This window comes from Rhinoderma darwinii, unplaced genomic scaffold, assembly GCF_050947455.1.
Source record: "Rhinoderma darwinii isolate aRhiDar2 unplaced genomic scaffold, aRhiDar2.hap1 Scaffold_590, whole genome shotgun sequence".
In the NCBI taxonomy this organism is placed as follows: Eukaryota; Metazoa; Chordata; class Amphibia; order Anura; family Rhinodermatidae; genus Rhinoderma; species Rhinoderma darwinii.
In genome coordinates this window covers 115,678-139,199 of record NW_027464144.1, presented here as the reverse complement: position 1 = coordinate 139,199, position 23,522 = coordinate 115,678, and the positions used below count along the sequence as shown (strand labels likewise).

Here is a 23,522-nt window from a genome sequence, read left to right as displayed (position 1 = left end):
ATGGACGTGCAGCCTGAGCAGAGCCCCAGACCTGCGAGTATTGTGTGAGCGGCTCATCCAGCACCTGTCATCATGTCCCGGGACAGCGTCCAGATCCCAGATGACCGGGACTTCCAGAACTTCAGGACTGACTGTCACTCTGAGGCCGGGTGGACTCTGACGTATAACCGCTCCGGCATCACGGTGTGGGTGCAGATCCTGGAGGAGGAGAGGGCTCTGCACAAGATCAAGGTCAGCACCAGCCGTTACTGTGTATCTGCCGGGAGGGTTCATTGGCCGCGATGTATCAGTTTAAATCCGGATCCAGTTGTTACAGTGTCCGCTGAGCTCTAGTCCTAGTCGTTACAGTGTGTGACGGGGTCTGGTGTAGTCCTCGCTGTGTATTGGGTCCTGGTTCCCATTATTACTATGTCTATTGGGTGGGATTCCAGTTATTGCCGTAGATCTATAATCCCACTTGATCCCATTTCATCTATCGTGTGCGTCTGCCGTTCCTGGCCTCTGCCGCTCCTGCGCCTCTGCCGCTCCTGCGCCTCTGCCGTTCCTGGCCTCTGCCGTTCCTGGCCTCTGCCGCTCCTGCGCCTCTGCCGTTCCTGGCCTCTGCCGCTCCTGCGCCTCTGCCGCTCCTGCGCCTCTGCCGTTCCTGGCCTCTGCCGCTCCTGCGCCTCTGCCGCTCCTGCGCCTCTGCCGTTCCTGCGCCTCTGCCGTTCCTGCGCCTCTGCCGTTCCTGGCCTCTGCCGCTCCTGCGCCTCTGCCGCTCCTGCGCCTCTGCCGTTACTTTGTGTCTGCTGAGGACAGATTTTGGTGGTTACAATGCATGCAATGAGGAGATTTCCTCTGACGCTGAGGACAGGGAGCAATCCCCACATTGTGTCCCTGGTTGGCAGGAGCCGCCACCAGTTCCCTCTGGTGCCGGGAGGGGAGATCTTTGGCCGGAACGGTTGTTACTCCGGGGTTTGGGTCATGTGTGTTCGTTACTATGTGACTGTGAAGGGTTTTTGGATCACTGTGCAGGATTGTATATGTGTATCGCTGTGTATAGGCGACTTTACAATTCTATAGCTTTGGCATAAGTGTGTGGGTGATCTATATATATATATATAGTGTAATATAAGGACAAGTGTGTGTGTGTGTGTGTGTGTATAATAGTATAGTGTGTGTGTATTATACGTGATGTGGGGGGGGGACGTGCGATGTCCTCCGTTATACGTGATGTGGGGGGGGACGTGCGATGTCCTCCGTTATACGTGATGTGGGGGGGGACGTGCGATGTCCTCCGTTATACGTGATGTGGGGGGGGACGTGCGATGTCCTCCGTTATACGTGATGTGGGGGGGACGTGCGATGTCCTCCGTTATACGTGATGTGGGGGGGGGGGGACGTGCGATGTCCTCCGTTATACGTGATGTGGGGGGGGGGGGACGTGCGATGTCCTCCGTTATACGTGATGTGGGGGGGGGGGACGTGCGATGTCCTCCGTTATACGTGATGTGGGGGGGGGGGACGTGCGATGTCCTCCGTTATACGTGATGTGGGGGGGGGGGACGTGCGATGTCCTCCGTTATACGTGATGTGGGGGGGGGGGGACGTGCGATGTCCTCCGTTATACGTGATGTGGGGGGGGGGGACGTGCGATGTCCTCCGTTATACGTGATGTGGGGGGGGGGGGACGTGCGATGTCCTCCGTTATACGTGATGTGGGGGGGGGGGGACGTGCGATGTCCTCCGTTATACGTGATGTGGGGGGGGGACGTGCGATGACCTCCGTTATACGTGATGTGGGGGGGGGGACGTGCGATGACCTCCGTTATACGTGATGTGGGGGGGGGGACGTGCGATGTCCTCCGTTATACGTGATGTGGGGGGGGGACACGTGCGATGTCCTCCGTTATACGTGATGTGGGGGGGGGACGTGCGATGTCCTCCGTTATACGTGATGTGGGGGGGGGACGTGCGATGTCCTCCGTTATACGTGATGTGGGGGGGGGGACGTGCGATGTCCTCCGTTATACGTGATGTGGGGGGGGGGACGTGCGATGTCCTCCGTTATACGTGATGTGGGGGGGGGACGTGCGATGTCCTCCGTTATACGTGATGTGGGGGGGGGGGGGGACGTGCGATGACCTCCGTTATACGTGATGTGGGGGGGGGGGGAGACGTGCGATGACCTCCAGTATACACGATGTGGGGGGTTGTTGTCCCCAGTAGGGGCTCATCTCTGAGTGCACAGCGTCTGTAGGTGGCTGTAAAGCCCGGCTCTATGACCGGTTCAGCTCTTCGTCTCTTTGCTTCGGGTCACCGGCAGGTTTGGGGTGATTATAAGTTCATCTCTGTTCATTTCTCGATGATATAAACCCGTTTCGTGTCCTGGTTGGATTCCGTTGACTGTAATAGATTTGCGCGCAGTCACTCAGGGACTCGCCGGCTCAAGGCCGCACTATTTTCTTTATCGGTGACGCCGGTTGTTGCAGAATTTCCTTTTTCCGTGCCGGCCCAGCGGTGATTGCCGTGCTCTGTCTGACCGCACTGGTGTAACAGGTTATAATGGGATGATGGTGGCCCAGGCAAGGGTTAAACGGAGTTCACCGGTTTAGGTTTCCGGGTGTGTTTTCCGGCGGCTTCGCTCTTCGTCACCGCGTGCCGTATTTGGGGTAGGTTCGTTTCCTGTGTGCTTTGGCCGAGCCGGATGACACCCCGAGGAACCAGTTCTGTAACTTCTTTTGAAGGAGCTTTCTCACTAGTGAAACTTTCCAATTAACGGATCCTCCACCCGGAGGCCGCTGGCTGCCTGGTGCCGGCCCGGGAGGCCGCTGGCTGCCTGGTGCCGGCCCGGGAGGCCGCTGGCTGCCTGGTGCCGGCCCGGGAGGCCGCTGGCTGCCTGGTGCCGGCCCGGGAGGCCGCTGCCTGCCTGGTGCCGGCCCGGGAGGCCGCTGCCTGCCTGGTGCCGGCCCGGGAGGCCGGTCTGGTCCAATTGTAGCGGTAGTTTCTTGGCGCCGGACCTAAGAAGTGATCCATCTATTAATTCCGGAGTCCTAGACCTTGGCCTAAGACCTGGTCCATATATTCGTGGGGAGCTCCAAGATCTTGGTCTAAGGGCTGGTCTAATGTGTCAGCAGTGGGATCCTAAAGCTTGGCCTAAGGACTGGTCTATACATTAATGGTGGCCTTCTAGTGCTTGGTGTAAGGACTGGTCCATGTATTACTGATGGGCTCCTAGAATTTGTCCTAAAGACTGATCTATACATTAATGGGGGTCTCCTAATGCTCAATTTAAGAACCCATCAATCCCATGTTAGATCATCGTCTGGAGTATCGGGGCCACAACAAGGCGATGTCCTCAATGATAGTCTCCGAAAAATGTCATTGCAGAATAGACCGTAGGATGATGTTGGCATTGACCTCTGTCCTGGTACCCGTCATTAATGGGCTGGGCGCGGGTACTGTGGGTCATCAGAGGTGAAGGCTTCTATTACCAGCCATGGACTTTGGAGGGTCCCTGGATTGCGTTGGTTTTATGCCCACCATTACCCACCACTGGCCGAATAACCTTAAGGAAAAATGGGGATCGGTTAAGTTGAATGTCCTCGACCCGCCGTGGATGAGGTGGTGCCGGCGCTGCCCCCCCCTGGAGCCAGACATTGCCCTGCCCATGTGGCCACCATCTAATGTCCGTGACGTGACCAGCAGGGGCCGGGGGGATAATGTCGCTGTGCTGCGGATCTTCCCAGGTTCGCCTTCCGGATCCGTTACATCTGACTGTATAAATGTTTAATATTCCTGCTGCCCGAGCCCCCGCCGGGATCCTGCAGAGCGTCTCACAAGTAAGACCCCGGAGGAAATGACTGGCGCGATTTCCTGCACGACGTTCTGAAGCTGAAATGACTCATTTACATAGAGTATTCCAGGAGCGCGACGTGCGGAGCGTCTCAGGAGCGCGACGTGCGGAGCGTCTCGGGAGCGCGACGTGCGGAGCGTCTCGGGAGCACGGCGTGCGGAGCGTCTCGGGAGCGCGACGTGCGGAGCGTCTCGGGAGCGCGACGTGCGGAGCGTCTCGGGAGCGCGACGTGCGGAGCGTCTCAGGCGTGCAGAGCATCCCACGAGCACCACGTGCGGAGCGTCCCGGGAGCGCGGCGCGCGCAGCGTCTCGGGATTGCGGCGCGCAGAGCGTCTTCCCAGGAGCACACAACCAGCTAAAGAATCAACGTTTGGTGCAGCCTCGGACCCAGGGACTCTGCACTTACACCCTTCATCCTCACTACTGACTCTTTTATAAACAGCAGCCAATCTGAGTAAGCAGAGCTGCAGTGTAGAGTATGGGGGTGGATAGAACGGTACCCGGGGGCTGTGATAAGGCAGGAGATGGATTTCTGACTCCCACAGACTCCAATAGACAATGCAGCCGACATGACAGAAGGACGGACCCATAAGTGGTGAATGTTTTAGTCTTTTTGGAGCCACTAATGATGATTTTAGTATTGGCCCCTCGTGTTATTATTGGAATGGTTCCCCGTACACCTTGTAGTGCTCCGATAATAGTCCCACGGGGGCTGCGTATCTTCTATATTATAGGGTAGGGCCCCTTTAAGACATGGGTGCCTGCAGAGGAGACGGTCGGGTGATGGAGGACGCGCCGGGCGCTCTCCTGACGGTTTCTATGGTTGCATTGTCCCGGGTGACGGCAGCGTGGCGGATAATACCGGCCTCAGACCCGCAGGAGCAGCTGCGCGGGGACGACATTGGAGCAGATTGAGGATATTTTTGGAGCAGGAGAAACATGTGTGGGAGGAGGAGAGCAGCGGCGCCACGGGGGATACACTGCATGATCCAGCCGGGGGGAACTACAAGTAGCAGCAAGACCCAGTCTACACCGAGACAACACTGCTACATAATGTAGTCACCGGCTCAGCAGAACGTATCGCACAAGATAGGATTAGATACACAGCTCAGCAGACAGTATCACACATGATAGGATTAGATACACAGCTCAGCAGACAGTATCACACATGATAGGATTAGATACACAGCTCAGCAGACAGTATCACACATGATAGGCTTAGATACACGGTCTCATGTTCTGGTTTGGCGCAGGTGTTTTCCGTTCTCGGTGTTCTGGTAAATGACCTGTCCCCTCCCCCGCTGTGATAAACTGGAAGAACTTCTATATGCAGATCAGATTATAAGCGCTGCCCCCCCCCCCACACCCACCGCAGACCGGACGGACCGGTTCTGTCATGTAACGTGACCCGGTACCCCGGCGCCGCTCCCTCTGTACCTGACAGGGCTGTATTGTGCAGTCATGGAGGCGTCACGTGGTTGTAGTTTTAATCTGGTTTTGGGAGAGCTGGGTATAACATGGCCGCCATTACAGCTGCATCGGGGTTGTCACTCAGCTTTCCTAGAACCCTGAATTTCACGTTTTCCTATTTTTGCAGTGGTCCCTCCCCCCGTCCTATGTTGCTGCATTAATGGTATTGGGGGGTCCGGGATATTCACTGCATCATCCTGTATAAAGCCGCAACTCCACTGACCGGAGGGAGCCGCGAATACTGCGAGAGCTGCCCCCCCCCCACTTATAAAGACCGGCGGCAGGCATCATAGATGGCGGCTAATCCCTGTTTAGTGTCGGTGTTCACCTGATTCATACAGCAGGACAGTACGAGGGTGTCCAGCGCAGTGTTTGGTGTGTAGTGTGATGAGTGTGTTGGGCGTGCGGCGCGGTGTTGGACGCGCAGTGTTGGGTGTGCGGTGTTGGACGTGCAGTGCGGTGTTGGGTGTGCGGTGTTGGACGTGCAGAGTGGCGTTGGGCGTGCAGAGTGGCGTTGGGCGTGCAGAGTGGCGTTGGGCGTGCAGTGCGGCGTTGGGTGTGCGGTGCAGTGCGGCGTTGGGTGTGCGGTGCAGTGCTGTGTTGGGCGTGCAGTGCGGTGTTGGGCGCTCTGTTGGGCGTGCAGTGCGGCGTTGGGTGTGCGGTGCAGTGCTGTGTTGGGCGTGCAGTGTGGCGTTGGGCGTGCAGTGCGGCGTTGGGTGTGCGGTGCAGTGCGGCGTTGGGTGTGCGGTGCAGTGCTGTGTTGGGCGTGCAGTGCGGTGTTGGGCGCTCTGTTGGGCGTGCAGTGCGGCGTTGGGCGTGCAGTGCGGCGTTGGGCGTGCGGTGCGGCGTTGGGTGTGCGGTGCGGCGTTGGGTGTGCGGTGCGGTGCGGTGTTGGGCGTGCGGTGCGGTGTTGGGCGTGCGGTGCGGTGTTGGGCGTGCGGTGTGGCGTTGGGCGTGCAGTGCTGTGTTGGGCGTGCGGTGTGGCGTTGGGCGTGCAGTGCGGCGTTGGGTATGCGGTGCAGTGCTGTGTGTCCGGATGTCCTGACTGCTGGAGGTTTTTCCGATATCACTCGTGGTGGAGAATATTCCGGACTCCACCCAGATACCAGTGCTGCACGGAGAAGTAGCAGGGTTAACCCTGCGCTGTTCAAAGATGGAGTCTCCAGAGGTGCGACCTAAAGCTTCTGGGCCCAAATGCAACATCTCTCATCTCTCTCATCTCTCACTACTAGCACTACTCTCCTCATCGGGCCCCCCAGGCTGCAGGGCCACAATGTAACTCCTGCGCCCCCTGTAGTTACACCAATGCTGGCGGCTCTGAGTTAGCCTGGAAAGCTTGCAATCTATTCTGCACCATTACCAGTCCCTGTAGGTGAGCGGTGGGTGGGGGCGGCTGGTCAGACTTTTATAAACATCGGTGTGGTGATGAGCGGGCGCTGCAAGGGTTAAAGGGTGATGCAGGGACCAGTAGTGAAGCGGTTAATTCTCAGGGGCCTGTCCGTGTTTGCTCAAGGTTGACGGGCGCATTGTCAGATCGCACGTCAGAGGGGTCACGTGACGCTGCGGTGACATCGAGGACACGACGCACAATTCTGGTAAGATGACGAGAACGTGTCCGGCCGTACAGGAGGGAGAGGAGATGATGAGGAGAAGAAGTAGTACATCCTTACACGGAGCGTGACCGTCACATGACCACCACACGAAAACCTGCGGTCAGCTTTTTTCGCCATCATGTCGAGGACAACTTGGGAATCACAACTTGAGTCATAGCTAAAAAAAACGTGCGAATAATGGGTAAGAGGTCACGTGACGTCCGACATGAGCGACAAAATTACTTCTCGCACATTTGGCGACATTCATGACGTTTTATTCCGAAGTTTTGAAGTTCAGGAAACTGATGGAAACCACTTTTCGATGACCGATATATTGCTGAAGCGTTGAGCCGCCGGTATTGCGCCCGTCTACAGGCAGCGAGGGCCCCGTGGGAGGGAGGTGTCCGCCATTACAGGCAGCGAGGGCTCTGGGGTCCTGGGAGGGAGGTGTCCGCCATTACAGGCAGCGAGGGCTCTGTGGGGTCCAGGGAGGGAGGTGTCCGCCATTACAGGCAGCGAGGGCTCTGGGGTCCTGGGAGGGAGGTGTCCGCCATTACAGGCAGCGAGGGCGCTGTGGGGTCCAGGGAGGGAGGTGTCCGCCATTACAGGCAGCGAGGGCTCTGTGGGGTCCTGGGAGGGAGGTGTCCGCCATTACAGGCAGCGAGGGCTCTGTGGGGTCCAGGGAGGGAGGTGTCCGCCATTACAGGCAGCGAGGGCTCTGTGGGGTCCAGGGAGGGAGGTGTCCGCCATTACAGGCAGCGAGGGCTCTGTGGGGTCCAGGGAGGGAGGTGTCCGCCATTACAGGCAGCGAGGGCGCTGTGGGGTCTTGGGAGGGAGGTGTCCGCCATTACAGGCAGCGAGGGCGCTGTGGGGTCTTGGGAGGGAGGTGTCCGCCATTACAGGCAGCGAGGGCGCTGTGGGGTCTTGGGAGGGAGGTGTCCACCATTACAGGCAGCGAGGGCACCGTGGGGTCCTGGGAGGGATGTCTCCGCCATGACAGGCAGCGTGGGGTCCTGGGAGGGAAGTGTCCGCTATTACATGCAGCGAGGGCTCCGTGGGGTCCTGGAAGGGAGGTGTCTGCCATGACAGGCAGCGTGGGGTCCAGGGAGGGAGGTGTCTACCATTACAGGCAGCAAGGGCTCCGTGGGGTCCTGGGAGGGAGGTGTCCGCCATTACAGGCAACGAGGGGTCCTGGGAGGGAGGTGTCCGCCATTACAGGCTGTGTGGGGTCCTGGGAGGAAGGTGTCCGCCATGACAGGCAGCGTGGGGTCCTGGGAGGGAGGTGTCCGCCATTACAGGCAGAGAGGGGTCCTGGGAGGGAGGTGTTCGCCATTACAGGCAGCGAGGGGTCCTGGGAGGGAGGTGTCCGCCATTACAGGCAGCGAGGGGTCCTAGGAGGGAGGTGTCCGCTATTACAGGCAGCGTGAGGTCCTGGGAGGGAGGTGTCCGCCATTACAGGCAGCGAGGGGTCCTGGGAGGGAGGTGTCCGCCATGACAGGCAGCGAGGGGTCCTGGGAGGGAGGTGTCCGCCATTACAGGCAGCGAGGGGTCCTGGGAGGGAGGTGTCCGCCATTACAGGCAGCGAGGGGTCCAGGGAGGGAGGTGTCCGCCATTACAGGCAGCGTGGGGTCCTGGGAGGGAGGTGTCCGCCATTACAGGCAGCGTGGGGTCCTGGGAGGGAGGTGTCCGCCATTACAGGCAGCGAGGGGTCCTGGGAGGGATGTGTCCGCCATGACAGGCAGCGAGGGGTCCTGGGAGGGAGGTGTCCGCCATTACAGGCAGCGAGGGGTCCAGGGAGGGAGGTGTCCGCCATTACAGGCAGCGAGGGGTCCTGGGAGGGAGGTGTCCGCTATTACAGGCAGCGAGGGGTCCTGGGAGGGAGGTGTCCGCCATGACAGGTAGCTTCCACCCTCACAGCTATCCGGACTTCCCCTTTAAATCCCCAGCGCTGCAGTCACTGCCCTCGCCATGGCCCGTTGATGCTCCGCAATCAGGGACGCTCATCAGAAGTTGCGACCAGTGTCCTGAATAGATAATGGGCGCAGCCCGGGGGTCCCCACCCCTCCCCCTGCCTGGCAGGGGCATCTCCAGCACTTCTGCAGCACACGCAGGGTTAAGTGTTTCCATCGCCGTTGCCTGGTAACACAGAGCATCTCTTCCCTGCCCGGCAACATCCCATCCGCAGGGACAGAACGAGGCGTGCGTGACACCGTGCCGCAACATGGAGGCCGGCGCTGCGCCAACACGAGCCGTCAGACAACGTAAACACGGGCAGCAGGTGCCATCCCCGGACAGAGGCCTACTCCTTAAAGGGGCGCACCGCCCTGCAGCATTACCTCTTGTTCCTATTGCGGTTTCACTGATTTGTCGCATCGTGAACCGGAGGGAAGTCGGCGGAGAACATCCGGCCCGTGGGGGGGGGTGCGTGCCACGTGGCATGATGTCACTAGTGCCAGCGTAGGAAATCGCGCTCCGTCATTGTATAATGAGATGTTCTGCAACTTTCTAATACACTTTGTGTTTCAATTCTTCAACCGTTTCAATATCTCTGCTTGCTGCCACTGACTGGGATCATTGCTGTTTAACTCCAGAGGCTGAAAATACGGAGCGGTGTTCAGGCGAAAACAGATCCTGATTTTCAGACCTTTTTGTAACAACTCGCGTTTTTCGCGGCTTTTTTACGCCCGTTTTTGGAAAGGATTTTCACTGGAGTCAATGAAAAACGCCTCCAAAAACGTCCCAAGAAGTCTCTTGCACTTCTTTTGACGAGCCGTCATTTTACGCGCCATATTTTGACAGCGACGCGTAAAATAACGGCTCGTGTGAACAGAACATCGTAAATCCCATTGAAAGCAACGGGCAGATGTTGGTAGGCGTATTATGGGCGTTTTATTCAGGCGTAATTTGAGGCGTAAAACGCCCGAATTATGTCTGAAACCACTGCGTGTGAACATACCTTAAATGTCAACAAGAATGTTCATTCACTGACAGCAAGCAGAAATCTTGAGAATGTGGAATTAAAATTTTTTTATTAGAAAGTTGCAGAACTTTATTTTATATCCTGATTTGAAATTTACTGATAATAGACGTGAGATACAGAGAAGTGCGACAAAGCGCGAGGTAGCGGAGAAGATAGCGCCGTGTGTCAGCGCGCAGCCCGGGCCTCAAAGGGTTAATGGGTAATTCTAAGAACCAAATGTCCTTCTGTCCAAGACCCTGAGTCCGGGGGAGGGAGGCAGAAACACTAATAGTGACCACAGGCTGCACTGCTGTCTATGGGAGGCAGAAACACTAATAGTGACCACAGGCTGCACTACTGTCTATGGGAGGAAGAAACACTAATAGTGACCACAGGCTGCACTACTGTCTATGAGAGGCAGAAACACTAATAGTGACCACAGGCTGCACTGCTGTCTATGGGAGGAAGAAACACTAATAGTGACCACAGGCTGCACTACTGTCTATGAGAGGCAGAAACACTAATAGTGACCACAGGCTGCACTACTGTCTATGGGAGGAAGAAACACTAATAGTGACCACAGGCTGCACTACTGTATGAGAGGCAGAAACACTAATAGTGACCACAGGCTGCACTACTGTCTATGAGAGGCAGAAACACTAATAGTGACCACAGGCTGCACTGCTGTCTATGGGAGGCAGAAACACTAATAGTGACCACAGGCTGCACTACTGTCTATGGGAGGAAGAAACACTAATAGTGACCACAGGCTGCACTACTGTCTATGGGAGGCAGAAACACTAATAGTGACCACAGGCTGCACTACTGTCTATGGGAGGAAGAAACACTAATAGTGACCACAGGCTGCACTGCTGTCTATGAGAGGCAGAAACACTAATAGTGACCACAGGCTGCACTACTGTCTATGGGAGGCAGAAACACTAATAGTGACCACAGGCTGCACTACTGTCTATGGGAGGAAGAAACACTAATAGTGACCACAGGCTGCACTACTGTCTATGGGAGGCAGAAACACTAATAGTGACCACAGGCTGCACTACTGTCTATGGGAGGAAGAAACACTAATAGTGACCACAGGCTGCACTGCTGTCTATGAGAGGCAGAAACACTAATAGTGACCACAGGCTGCACTACTGTCTATGGGAGGAAGAAACACTAATAGTGACCACAGGCTGCACTGCTGTCTATGAGAGGCAGAAACACTAATAGTGACCACAGGCTGCACTACTGTCTATGGGAGGAAGAAACACTAATAGTGACCACAGGCTGCACTACTGTCTATGGGAGGCAGAAACACTAATAGTGACCACAGGCTGCACTACTGTCTATGGGAGGAAGAAACACTAATAGTGACCACAGGCTGCACTGCTGTCTATGAGAGGCAGAAACACTAATAGTGACCACAGGCTGCACTACTGTCTATGGGAGGAAGAAACACTAATAGTGACCACAGGCTGCACTGCTGTCTATGAGAGGCAGAAACACTAATAGTGACCACAGGCTGCACTACTGTCTATGGGAGGAAGAAACACTAATAGTGACCACAGGCTGCACTACTGTCTATGGGAGGAAGAAACACTAATAGTGACCACAGGCTGCACTACTGTCTATGAGAGGCAGAAACACTAATAGTGACCACATGCTGCACTGCTGTCTATGGGAGGAAGAAACACTAATAGTGACCACAGGCTGCACTGCTGTCTATGGGAGGCAGAAACACTAATAGTGACCACAGGCTGCACTACTGTCTATGGGAGGAAGAAACACTAATAGTGACCACAGGCTGCACTGCTGTCTATGGGAGGAAGAAACACTAATAGTGACCACAGGCTGCACTGCTGTCTATGGGAGGCAGAAACACTAATAGTGACCACAGGCTGCACTACTGTCTATGGGAGGAAGAAACACTAATAGTGACCACAGGCTGCACTACTGTCTATGGGAGGAAGAAACACTAATAGTGACCACAGGCTGCACTACTGTCTATGGGAGGAAGAAACACTAATAGTGACCACAGGCTGCACTACTGTCTATGGGAGGAAGAAACACTAATAGTGACCACAGGCTGCACTACTGTTTATGGGAGGAAGAAACACTAATAGTGACCACAGGCTGCACTACTGTATGAGAGGCAGAAACACTAATAGTGACCACAGGCTGCACTACTGTCTATGGGAGGAAGAAACACTAATAGTGATCACAGGCTGCACTGCTGTCTATGGGAGGCAGAAACACTAATAGTGACCACAGGCTGCACTACTGTCTATGGGAGGAAGAAACACTAATAGTGACCACAGGCTGCACTGCTGTCTATGGGAGGCAGAAACACTAATAGTGACCACAGGCTGCACTACTGTCTATGGGAGGAAGAAACACTAATAGTGACCACAGGCTGCACTACTGTCTATGGGAGGAAGAAACACTAATAGTGACCACAGGCTGCACTACTGTCTATGGGAGGAAGAAACACTAATAGTGACCACAGGCTGCACTACTGTCTATGGGAGGAAGAAACACTAATAGTGACCACAGGCTGCACTACTGTATGAGAGGCAGAAACACTAATAGTGACCACAGGCTGCACTACTGTCTATGGGAGGAAGAAACACTAATAGTGATCACAGGCTGCACTACTGTCTATGGGAGGAAGAAACACTGCAGTGTCCATATATGCAGGATAATAATAATATGAAATTACACCCAGAATACAGGACAGGAGAAGTGGTACTGTGCAGTGTCCATATATACACAGAATAATACAGATACTAAGAATTACACCCAGTATACAGGACAGGAGAAGTGGTACTGTGCAGTGTATATACAGAATAATACAGATACTGAGAATTACACCCAGTATACAGGACAAGAGAAGTGGTACTGTGCAGTGTCCATATATACAGAATAATACAGATACTGAGAATTACACCCAGTATACAGGACAGGAGAAGTGGTACTGTGCAGTGTATATATATATACAGAATAATACAGATACTGAGAATTACACCCAGTATACAGGACAGGAGAAGTGGTACTGTGCAGTGTCCATATATACAAAATAATACAGATACTGAGAATTACACCCAGTATACAGGATAGGAGAAGTGGTACTGTGCAGTGTCCATATATACAGAATAATACAGATACTGAAAATTACACCCAGTATACAGGACAGGAGAAGTGGTACTGTGCAGTGTGTATATATATACAGAATAATACAGATACTGAGAATTACACCCAGTATACAGGACAGGAGAAGTGGTAATGTGCAGTGTGTATATATACAGAATAATACAGATACTGAAAATTACACCCAGTATACAGGACAGGAGAAGTGGTACTGTGCAGTGTGTATATATATACAGAATAATACAGATACTGAGAATTACACCCAGTATACAGGACAGGAGAAGTGGTAATGTGCAGTGTGTATATATACAGAATAATACAGATACTGAGAATTACACCCAGTATACAGGATAGGAGAAGTGGTACTGTGCAGTGTGTATATATACAGAATAATACAGATACTGAGAATTACCCCCAGTATACAGGACAGGAGAAGTGGTACTGTGCAGTGTCTATATATACAGAATAATACAGATACTGAGAATTACACCCAGTATACAGGACAGGAGAAGTGGTACTGTGCAGTGTATATACAGAAGAATACAGATACTGAATACAGGACAGGAGAAGTGGTACTGTGCAGTGTCTATATATATATATACAGAGAATTACACCCAGTATACAGGACAGGAGAAGTGGTACTGTGCAGTGTATATACAGAATAATACAGATACTGAGAATTACACCCAGTATACAGGACAGGAGAAGTGGTACTGTGCAGTGTATATACAGAATAATACAGATACTGAGAATTACACCCAGTATACTGGACAGGAGAAGTGGTACTGTGTGCAGTGTATATATATACAGAATAATACAGATACTGAGAATTACACCCAGTATACAGGACAGGAGAAGTGGTACTGTGTGCAGTGTATATATACAGAATACTACAGATACTGAGAATTACACCCAGTATACAGGACAGGAGAAGTGGTACTGTGCAGTGTCTATATATACAGAATAATACAGATACTGAGAATTACACCCAGTATACAGGACAGGAGAAGTGGTACTGTGCAGTGTCTATATATACAGAATAATACAGATACTGAGAATTACACCCAGTATACAGGACAGGAGAAGTGGTACTGTGCAGTGTCCATATATACAGAATAATACAGATACTGAGAATTACACCCAGTATACAGGACAGGAGAAGTGGTACTGTGCAGTGTATATATATACAGAATAATACAGATACTGAGAATTACACCCAGTATACAGGACAGGAGAAGTGGTACTGTGCAGTGTATATACAGAATAATACAGATACTGAGAATTACACCCAGTATACAGGACAGGAGAAGTGGTACTGTGCAGTGTCCATATATACAGAATAATACAGATACTGAGAATTACACCCAGTATACAGGACAGGAGAAGTGGTACTGTGCAGTGTCCATATATACAGAATAATACAGATACTGAGAATTACACCCAGTATACAGGACAGGAGAAGTGGTACTGTGCAGTGTCCATATATATACAGAATAATACAGACACTGAGAATTACACCCAGTATACAGGACAGGAGAAGTGGTACTGTGCAGTGTATATACAGAATAATACAGATACTGAGAATTACACCCAGTATACAGGACAGGAGAAGTTGTACTGTGCAGTGTATATATACAGAATAATACAGATACTGAGAATTACACCCAGGATACAGGACAGGAGAAGTGGTACTGTGCAGTGTATATACAGAATAATACAGATACTGAGAATTACACCCAGTATACAGGACAGGAGGAGTGGTGCTGTGCAGTGTCCATATATACAGAATAATACAGATACTGAGAATTACACCCAGTATACAGGACAGGAGAAGTGGTACTGTGCAGTGTCCATATATACAGAATAATACAGATACTGAGAATTACACCCAGTATACAGGACAGGAGAAGTGGTACTGTGCAGTGTATATATATATATATACAGAATAATACAGATACTGAGAATTACACCCAGTATACAGGACAGGAGAAGTGGTACTGTGCAGTGTATATATATATATACAGAATAATACAGATACTGAGAATTACACCCAGTATACAGGACAGGAGAAGTGGTACTGTGCAGTGTATATACAGAATAATACAGATACTGAGAATTACACCCAGTATACAGGACAGGAGAAGTGGTACTGTGCAGTGTCCATATATACAGAATAATACAGATACTGAGAATTACACCCAGTATACAGGACAGGAGAAGTGGTACTGTGCAGTGTATATATATATATATATATATACAGAATAATACAGATACTGAGAATTACACCCAGTATACAGGACAGGAGAAGTGGTACTGTGCAGTGTATATATATACAGAATAATACAGATACTGAGAATTACACCCAGGATACAGGACAGGAGAAGTGGTACTGTGCAGTGTATATATATATATACAGAATAATACAGATACTGAGAATTACACCCAGTATACAGGACAGGAGGAGTGGTACTGTGCAGTGTCCGTATATACAGAATAATACAGATACTGAGAATTACACCCAGTATACAGGACAGGAGAAGTGGTACTGTGCAGTGTCCATATATACAGAATAATACAGATACTGAGAATTACACCCAGTATACAGGACAGGAGAAGTGGTACTGTGCAGTGTATATATATACAGAATAATACAGATACTGAGAATTACACCCAGTATACAGGACAGGAGAAGTGGTACTGTGCAGTGTATACATACAGAATAATACAGATACTGAGAATTACACCCAGTATACAGGACAGGAGAAGTGGTACTGTGCAGTGTATATATATATATACAGAATAATACAGATACTGAGAATTACACCCAGTATACAGGACAGGAGGAGTGGTACTGTGCAGTGTCCATATATATACAGAATAATACAGATACTGAGAATTACACCCAGTATACAGGACAGGAGAAGTGGTACTGTGCAGTGTATATATATACAGAATAATACAGATACTGAGAATTACACCCAGTATACAGGACAGGAGGAGTGGTACTGTGCAGTGTATATATATATATACAGAATAATACAGATACTGAGAATTACACCCAGTATACAGGACAGGAGGAGTGGTACTGTGCAGTGTCCATATATATACAGAATAATACAGACACTGAGAATTACACCCAGTATACAGGACAGGAGAAGTGGTACTGTGCAGTGTATATATATATACAGAATAATACAGATACTGAGAATTACACCCAGTATACAGGACAGGAGGAGTGGTACTGTGCAGTGTATATATATATATACAGAATAATACAGATACTGAGAATTACACCCAGTATACAGGACAGGAGAAGTGGTACTGTGCAGTGTATATATATACAGAATAATACAGACACTGAGAATTACACCCAGTATACAGGACAGGAGAAGTGGTACTGTGCAGTGTATATATATATACAGAATAATACAGATACTGAGAATTACACCCAGTATACAGGACAGGAGAAGCGGTACTGTGCAGTGTATATATACAGAATAATACAGATACTGAGAATTACACCCAGTATACAGGACAGAAGTGGTACTGTGCAGTGTCCATATATATACAGAATAATACAGATACTGAGAATTACACCCAGTATACAGGACAGGAGAAGTGGTACTGTGCAGTGTATATATATACAGAATAATACAGATACTGAGAATTACACCCAGTATACAGCACAGGAGAAGTGGTACTGTGCAGTGTCCATATATACAGAATAATACAGATACTGAGAATTACACCCAGTATACAGGGCAGGAGAAGTGGTACTGTGCAGTGTCCATATATACAGACTAATACAGATACTGAGAATTACACCCAGTATACAGGACAGGAGAAGCGGTACTGTGCAGTGTATATATACAGAATAATACAGATACTGAGAATTACACCCAGTATACAGGACAGGAGAAGTGGTACTGTGCAGTGTATATACAGAATAATACAGATACTGAGAATTACACCCAGTATACAGGACAGGAGAAGTGGTACTGTGCAGTGTCCATATATACAGAATAATACAGATACTGAGAATTACACCCAGTATACAGGACAGGAGGAGTGGTACTGTGCAGTGTATATATATACAGAATAATACAGATACTGAGAATTACACCCAGTATACAGGACAGGAGGAGTGGTACTGTGCAGTGTATATATACAGAATAATACAGATACTGAGAATTACACCCAGTATACAGGACAGGAGGAGTGGTACTGTGCAGTGTCCATATATATACAGAATAATACAGATACTGAGAATTACACCCAGTATACAGGACTGGAGAAGTGGTACTGTGCAGTGTCCGTATATACAGATACTGAGAATTACACCCAGTATACAGGACAGGAGGAGTGTGTGTGTGTGCGTGCGTGCGTGCAGTTAATGCTCCAACTATAAATTGGGCAGATTATTGGTGACAGATAAAGATGAGTTTTATTGAGATGTTTTTTAGGATGATGTCCGTGAGATGCCGGTGTTGAGTTTCTGCTATATAGGGGGCACTCAGTGACAGCGGGGGCTTTGTTTAATGTCAGTAGTGGGGGAATCTGTCTACAGGAACATGGTCGCAATGTAACTCGGCTGCTCACAAAGCACCGGAATACGAGGGACGATGTATTAAGAATGGAGTTGCCCTTTAAAGTTGCAAATGTCTGTAGGTAATTTCAATCTAGATCTGCAGATCTCTCCCCCCTGGATGTGTAATCCGGGGATTAATGTCTCAGTATCAATGCGCTAATCTGTGTAATCCTGTCTTCTGGAGACACATAATCTGGCCTGGAGTCTGCAGAGGACTGAGAGCTGCAAAAATGTGCACCTGAGCTGTGGGGGTGATCTGAAGGATTAGTGTAAGCTCTGGGGATCAGTAACTGACCACGCTATGAAGATGCCTTATATACAGTATATATATAGTGACCACGCTATGAAGATGCCTTATATACAGTATATATATAGTGACCACGCTATGAAGATGACTTATATACAGTATATATATAGTGACCACGCTATGAAGATGCCTTATATACAGTATATATATAGTGACCACGCTATGAAGATGCCTTATATACAGTGTGTATATATATATATAGTGACCACGCTATGAAGATGCCTTATATACAGTGTGTGTGTGTGTGTGTGTGTGTGTGTGTGTGTGTGTGTGTGTGTGTATATATATATATATATATATATAGTGACCGCTCTCTCTTGTCTGATCTCTGCAGTGCCGGATGGATTGTAAAGACGTCTCCGCTGAGATCCTTTATGACGTTCTACATGATGTTGAATATCGCAAGAAATGGGACACAAACGTCATCGAGACTTTTGATATTGGGAAATTGACCGTTAATGCAGATATTGGATATTACGCATGTAAGATTATAATAACATTCTTATCATCCCTGTCGGGGCCGGGACAAGATATTTAGGTGCCATAGACAGATTAAGCAAACTGTGCCACCCCCACTATGCCCGTGAATACAATCGTGTCACACTCTATGCCCCACAAAAACAATCGTGTCACACACACAGTGCCCAATAAATATAGTGCCACACGCTGTGCCCCCTTAAAATAAAGCACCAAACAGTGCCAACTAAAAATAGTACCACAAGCTGTGCCCCATAGAAGTCAAGCACCAAACACAGGCTGTGCCCCCTGTAGACAGCGCCACACAGTGCCCCCTATAGAAAGTGCCACACAGTGCCCCCTATAGAAAGTGCCACACAGTGCCTTCTATAGAAAGTGACACATGCTGTGCCCTCTGTAGACCGTGCCACACAGGTCTATCGGTAGACAGTACTACACACAGTGCCCCCTATGGACAGTGCCATACACAGTGCTCCCTTTGGAAAGTGACACACAGTGCCCCCTATAGAAAGTGACTCACAGTGCCCCCTATAGAAAGTGACTCACAGTGCCCCCTATAGAAAGTAACACACTGTGCCCCCTTTAGAAATTACCACATGCTGTTCCCCCTGTAGACAGTACACACAGTGCCCTCTATAGAAAGTGACACAGTGCCCCCTATAGAAAGTGACACATACTATGCCCCCTGTAAGTAGTGCAAAACCGTGCTCCTACAGAAAGGAACACAGAGTGTCCCTGTCGATAGTAACACAGATCCAGTGCCGCCTGTAGAAAGGGCAATGCACTGTGCCCTTGGTAGACCGTGCCATCTGTTGATAGCACCAAACAGTGCCCTCTGTAGATGGTGCCACACTGTGTGCCCCCTGTAGAAAGAACCACACACAGTCCCTTCGGTAGATAGTGCCACACACAGTGCCGTCTATATATAGTGCGACGCAGTGCACCTTGTAAATAGTACCATACAGTGCCCCTTATTCATAATGCCACACAAAGCTCCTGTAGAAAGTGCCACATGCAGTGCCTCGTTTATAGTGCTGCATGCAATGCCCGTGTAGATTCTGCCACATAGTGCCCCTATAGATAGTGACACACACACTGCTTCCTGCAGAAACCTCCACACACAATGCACCCTGTAGATAGTACCACACAGTGTAGAAACACCCACACACTGTGCCCCCTGTAGAAACTGCCACACACAATGCACCCTGTAGATAGTACCACACAGTGTAGAAACACCCACACACTGTGCCCCCTGTAGAAACTGCCACACACAATGCACCCTGTAGATAGTACCACACAGTGTAGAAACACCCACACACTGTGCCCCCTGTAGAAACTGCCACACACAATGCACCCTGTAGATAGTGCCACACAGTGTCTCTTGTTAATAATGCCACACATTGCTCTAGACGGGCGCCTACCTTCGCCTGCACCTGTTCCACGTCAATGGATATTCTGCAGTTCTGGATATTTGGTGCTTCCTAATGTCACATCTCACAATTGGCACCAAATATTCTACTACACCAACAGCTATCATAGTGTTCCTCCTCCTCCCTCCTCAAGCCCAGTCCTCTCCTGCTCCTCACAGTCCACTACAAGGTATTGATAGGCATGAATCTCCCTCTTTTTCTTTCAAAGGAGGTTCATCAGCAGCTGAATCCTTTCCATTTTCTGCCATTTCTCCTTAGGGAAGTGTCCAAAACCATTAAAGAATCGTGATGTCATCACACTGCGCTCCTGGCTACCAATGGGGAATGATTTCATCATCATGAACTACTCTGTCAAACATGCAGTAAGTGTGTGTTCTACATTATACAGAATGCTATAACATGAGCTATGCTGTGTAACCTTGTATGTAACCTGCGAATATATAGTGATATGGAGCATGCTGGTATAACCTGGGTATCTCCTGTATATAATTATATATATACAGCTGGTATAAGTTATACATCTTCTTGTATATAGTGATATGGAGCAGGCTGGTATAACCTGGGTATCTTCTGTATATAATTATATATGTACAGCAGGTATAAGTTATACATCTTCCTGTATATAGTGATATGGAGCATGCTGGTATAACCTGGGTATCTTCTGTATATAATTATATATGTACAGCAGGTATAAGTTATACATCTTCCTGTATATAGTGATATGGAGCATGCTGGTATAACCTGGGTATCTTCTGTATATAATTATATATGTACAGCAGGTATAAGTTATACATCTTCTTGTATATAGTGATATGGAGCATGCTGGTATAACCTGGGTATCTCCTGTATATAATTATATATGTACAGATGGTATAAGTTATACATCTTCTTGTATATAGTGATATGGAGCTTGTGGGTATAACCTGGGTATATTCTGTATATAATTATATATGTACAGCTGGTATAAGTTATACATCTTCTTGTATATAGTGATATGGAGCATGCTGGTATAACCTGGGTATCCTCTGTATATAATTATATATGTACAGCTGGTATAAGTTATACATCTTCCTGTATATAGTGATATGGAGCATGCTGGTATAACCTGGGTATCTTCTGTATATAATTATATATGTACAGCTGGTATAAGTTATACATCTTCTTGTATATACAGTGATATGGAGCATGCTGGTATAACCTGGGTATCTCCTGTATATAATTATATATGTACAGCTGGTATAAGTTATACATATTCTTGTATATAGTGATATGGAGCATGCTGGTATAACCTGGGTATATTCTGTATATAATTATATATGTACAGCTGGTATAAGTTATACATCTTCCTGTATATAGTGATATGGAGCATGCTGGTATAACCTGGGTATCTTCTGTATATAATTATATATGTACAGCTGGTATAAGTTATACATCTTCTTGTATATAGTGATATGGAGCATGCTGGTATAACCTGGGTATCTTCTGTATATAATTATATATGTACAGCTGGTATAAGTTATACATCTTCTTGTATATAGTGACATGGAGCATGCTGGTATAACCTGGGTATCCTCTGTATATAATTATATATGTACAGCTGGTATAAGTTATACATCTTCTTGTATATAGTGATATGGAGCATGCTGGTATAACCTGGGTATCCTCTGTATATAATTATATATGTACAGCTTGTATAAGTTATACATCTTCCTGTATATAGTGATATGGAGCATGCTGGTATAACCTGGGTATCTCCTGTATATAATTATATATGTACGGCTGGTATAAGTTATACATCTTCTTGTATATAGTGATATGGAGCATGCTGGTATAACCTGTGTATCTTCTGTATATAATTATATATGTACAGCTGGTATAAGTTATACATCTTCTTGTATATAGTGATATGGAGCATGCTGGTATAACCTGGGTATCTTCTGTATATAATTATATATGTACAGCTGGTATAAGTTATACATCTTCTTGTATATAGCGATATGGAGCATGCTGGTATAAACTGGGTATCTTCTGTATATAATTATATATGTACAGCTGGTATAAGTTATACATCTTCTTGTATATAGTGATATGGAGCATGCTGGTATAACCTGGGTATCTTCTGTATATAATTATATATGTACAGCTGGTATAAGTTATACATCTTCTTGTATATAGTGATATGGAGCATGCTGGTATAACCTGGGTATCTTCTGTATATAATTATATATGTACAGCTGGTATAAGTTATACATCTTCTTGTATATAGTGATATGGAGCATGCTGGTATAACCTGGGTATCCTCTGTATATAATGATATATGTACAGCTGGTATAAGTTATACATCTTCCTGTATATAGTGATATGGAGCATGCTGGTATAACCTGGGTATCCTCTGTATATAATGATATATGTACAGCTGGTATAAGTTATACATCTTCCTGTATATAGTGATATGGAGCATGCTGGTATAATCTGGGTATTGTCTGTATATAATTATATATGTACAGCTGGTATAAGTTATACATCTTCTTGTATATAGTGATATGGAGCATGCTGGTATAACCTGGGTATCTTCTGTATATAATTATATATGTACAGCTGGTATAAGTTATACATCTTCTTGTATATAGTGATATGGAGCATGCTGGTATAACCTGGGTATCTTCTGTATATAATTATATATGTACAGCTGGTATAAGTTATACATCTTCTTGTATATAGTGATATGGAGCATGCTGGTATAACCTGGGTATCCTCTGTATATAATGATATATGTACAGCTGGTATAAGTTATACATCTTCCTGTATATAGTGATATGGAGCATGCTGGTATAACCTGGGGATCTTCTGTATATAATTATATATGTACAGCTGGTATAAGTTATACATCTTCTTGTGTATATAGTGATATGGAGCATGCTAGTATAACCTGGGTATCTTCTGTATATAATTATATATGTACAGCTGGTATAAGTTATACATCTTCTTGTATATAGTGATATGGAGCATGCTGGTATAACCTGGGTATCCTCTGTATATAATTATATATGTACAGCTTGTATAAGTTATACATCTTCTTGTATATAGTGATATGGAGCATGCTGGTATAACCTGGGTATCTTCTGTATATAATTATATATGTACAGCTGGTATAAGTTATACATCTTCTTGTATATAGTGATATGGAGCATGCTGGTATAACCTGGGTATCTTCTGTATATAATTATATATGTACAGCTGGTATAAGTTATACATCTTCTTGTATATAGTGATATGGAGCATGCTGGTATAACCTGGGTATCTCCTGTATATAATTATATATGTATAGCTGGTATAAGTTATATTTCTTCCTGTATATAGTGATATGGAGCATGCTGGTATAACCTGGGTATATTCTGTATATAATTATATATGTACAGCTTGTATAAGTTATACATCTTCCTGTATATAGTGATATGGAGCATGCTGGTATAACCTGGGTATATTCTGTATATAATTATATATGTACAGCTGGTATAAGTTATACATCTTCTTGTATATAGTGATATGGAGCATGCTGGTATAACCTGGGTATCTTCTGTATATAATTATATATGTACAGCTGGTATAAGTTATACATCTTCTTGTATATAGTAATATGGAGCATGCTGGTATAACCTGGGTATCTCCTGTATATAATTATATATGTACGGCTGGTATAAGTTATACATCTTCTTG

The 23,522-nt window shown here is 47.8% G+C and overlaps 1 protein-coding gene across 1 annotated transcript in view; it reads left to right on the top strand.

Moving 5' to 3' along the window:
• Positions 1-6: 6 nt before the first annotated feature.
• The window catches only part of STARD10 (StAR related lipid transfer domain containing 10), a 38,176-nt gene continuing 14,660 nt past the window's right edge, over positions 7-23,522 (top strand). Inside the window, exons 1-3 of the mRNA XM_075848966.1 lie at positions 7-231; positions 18,233-18,380; positions 20,064-20,167. Coding sequence (XP_075705081.1) covers positions 73-231; positions 18,233-18,380; positions 20,064-20,167 — 411 coding nt within the window. The 5' untranslated portion in view covers positions 7-72. The remainder of the gene's footprint in view (positions 232-18,232; positions 18,381-20,063; positions 20,168-23,522) is intronic.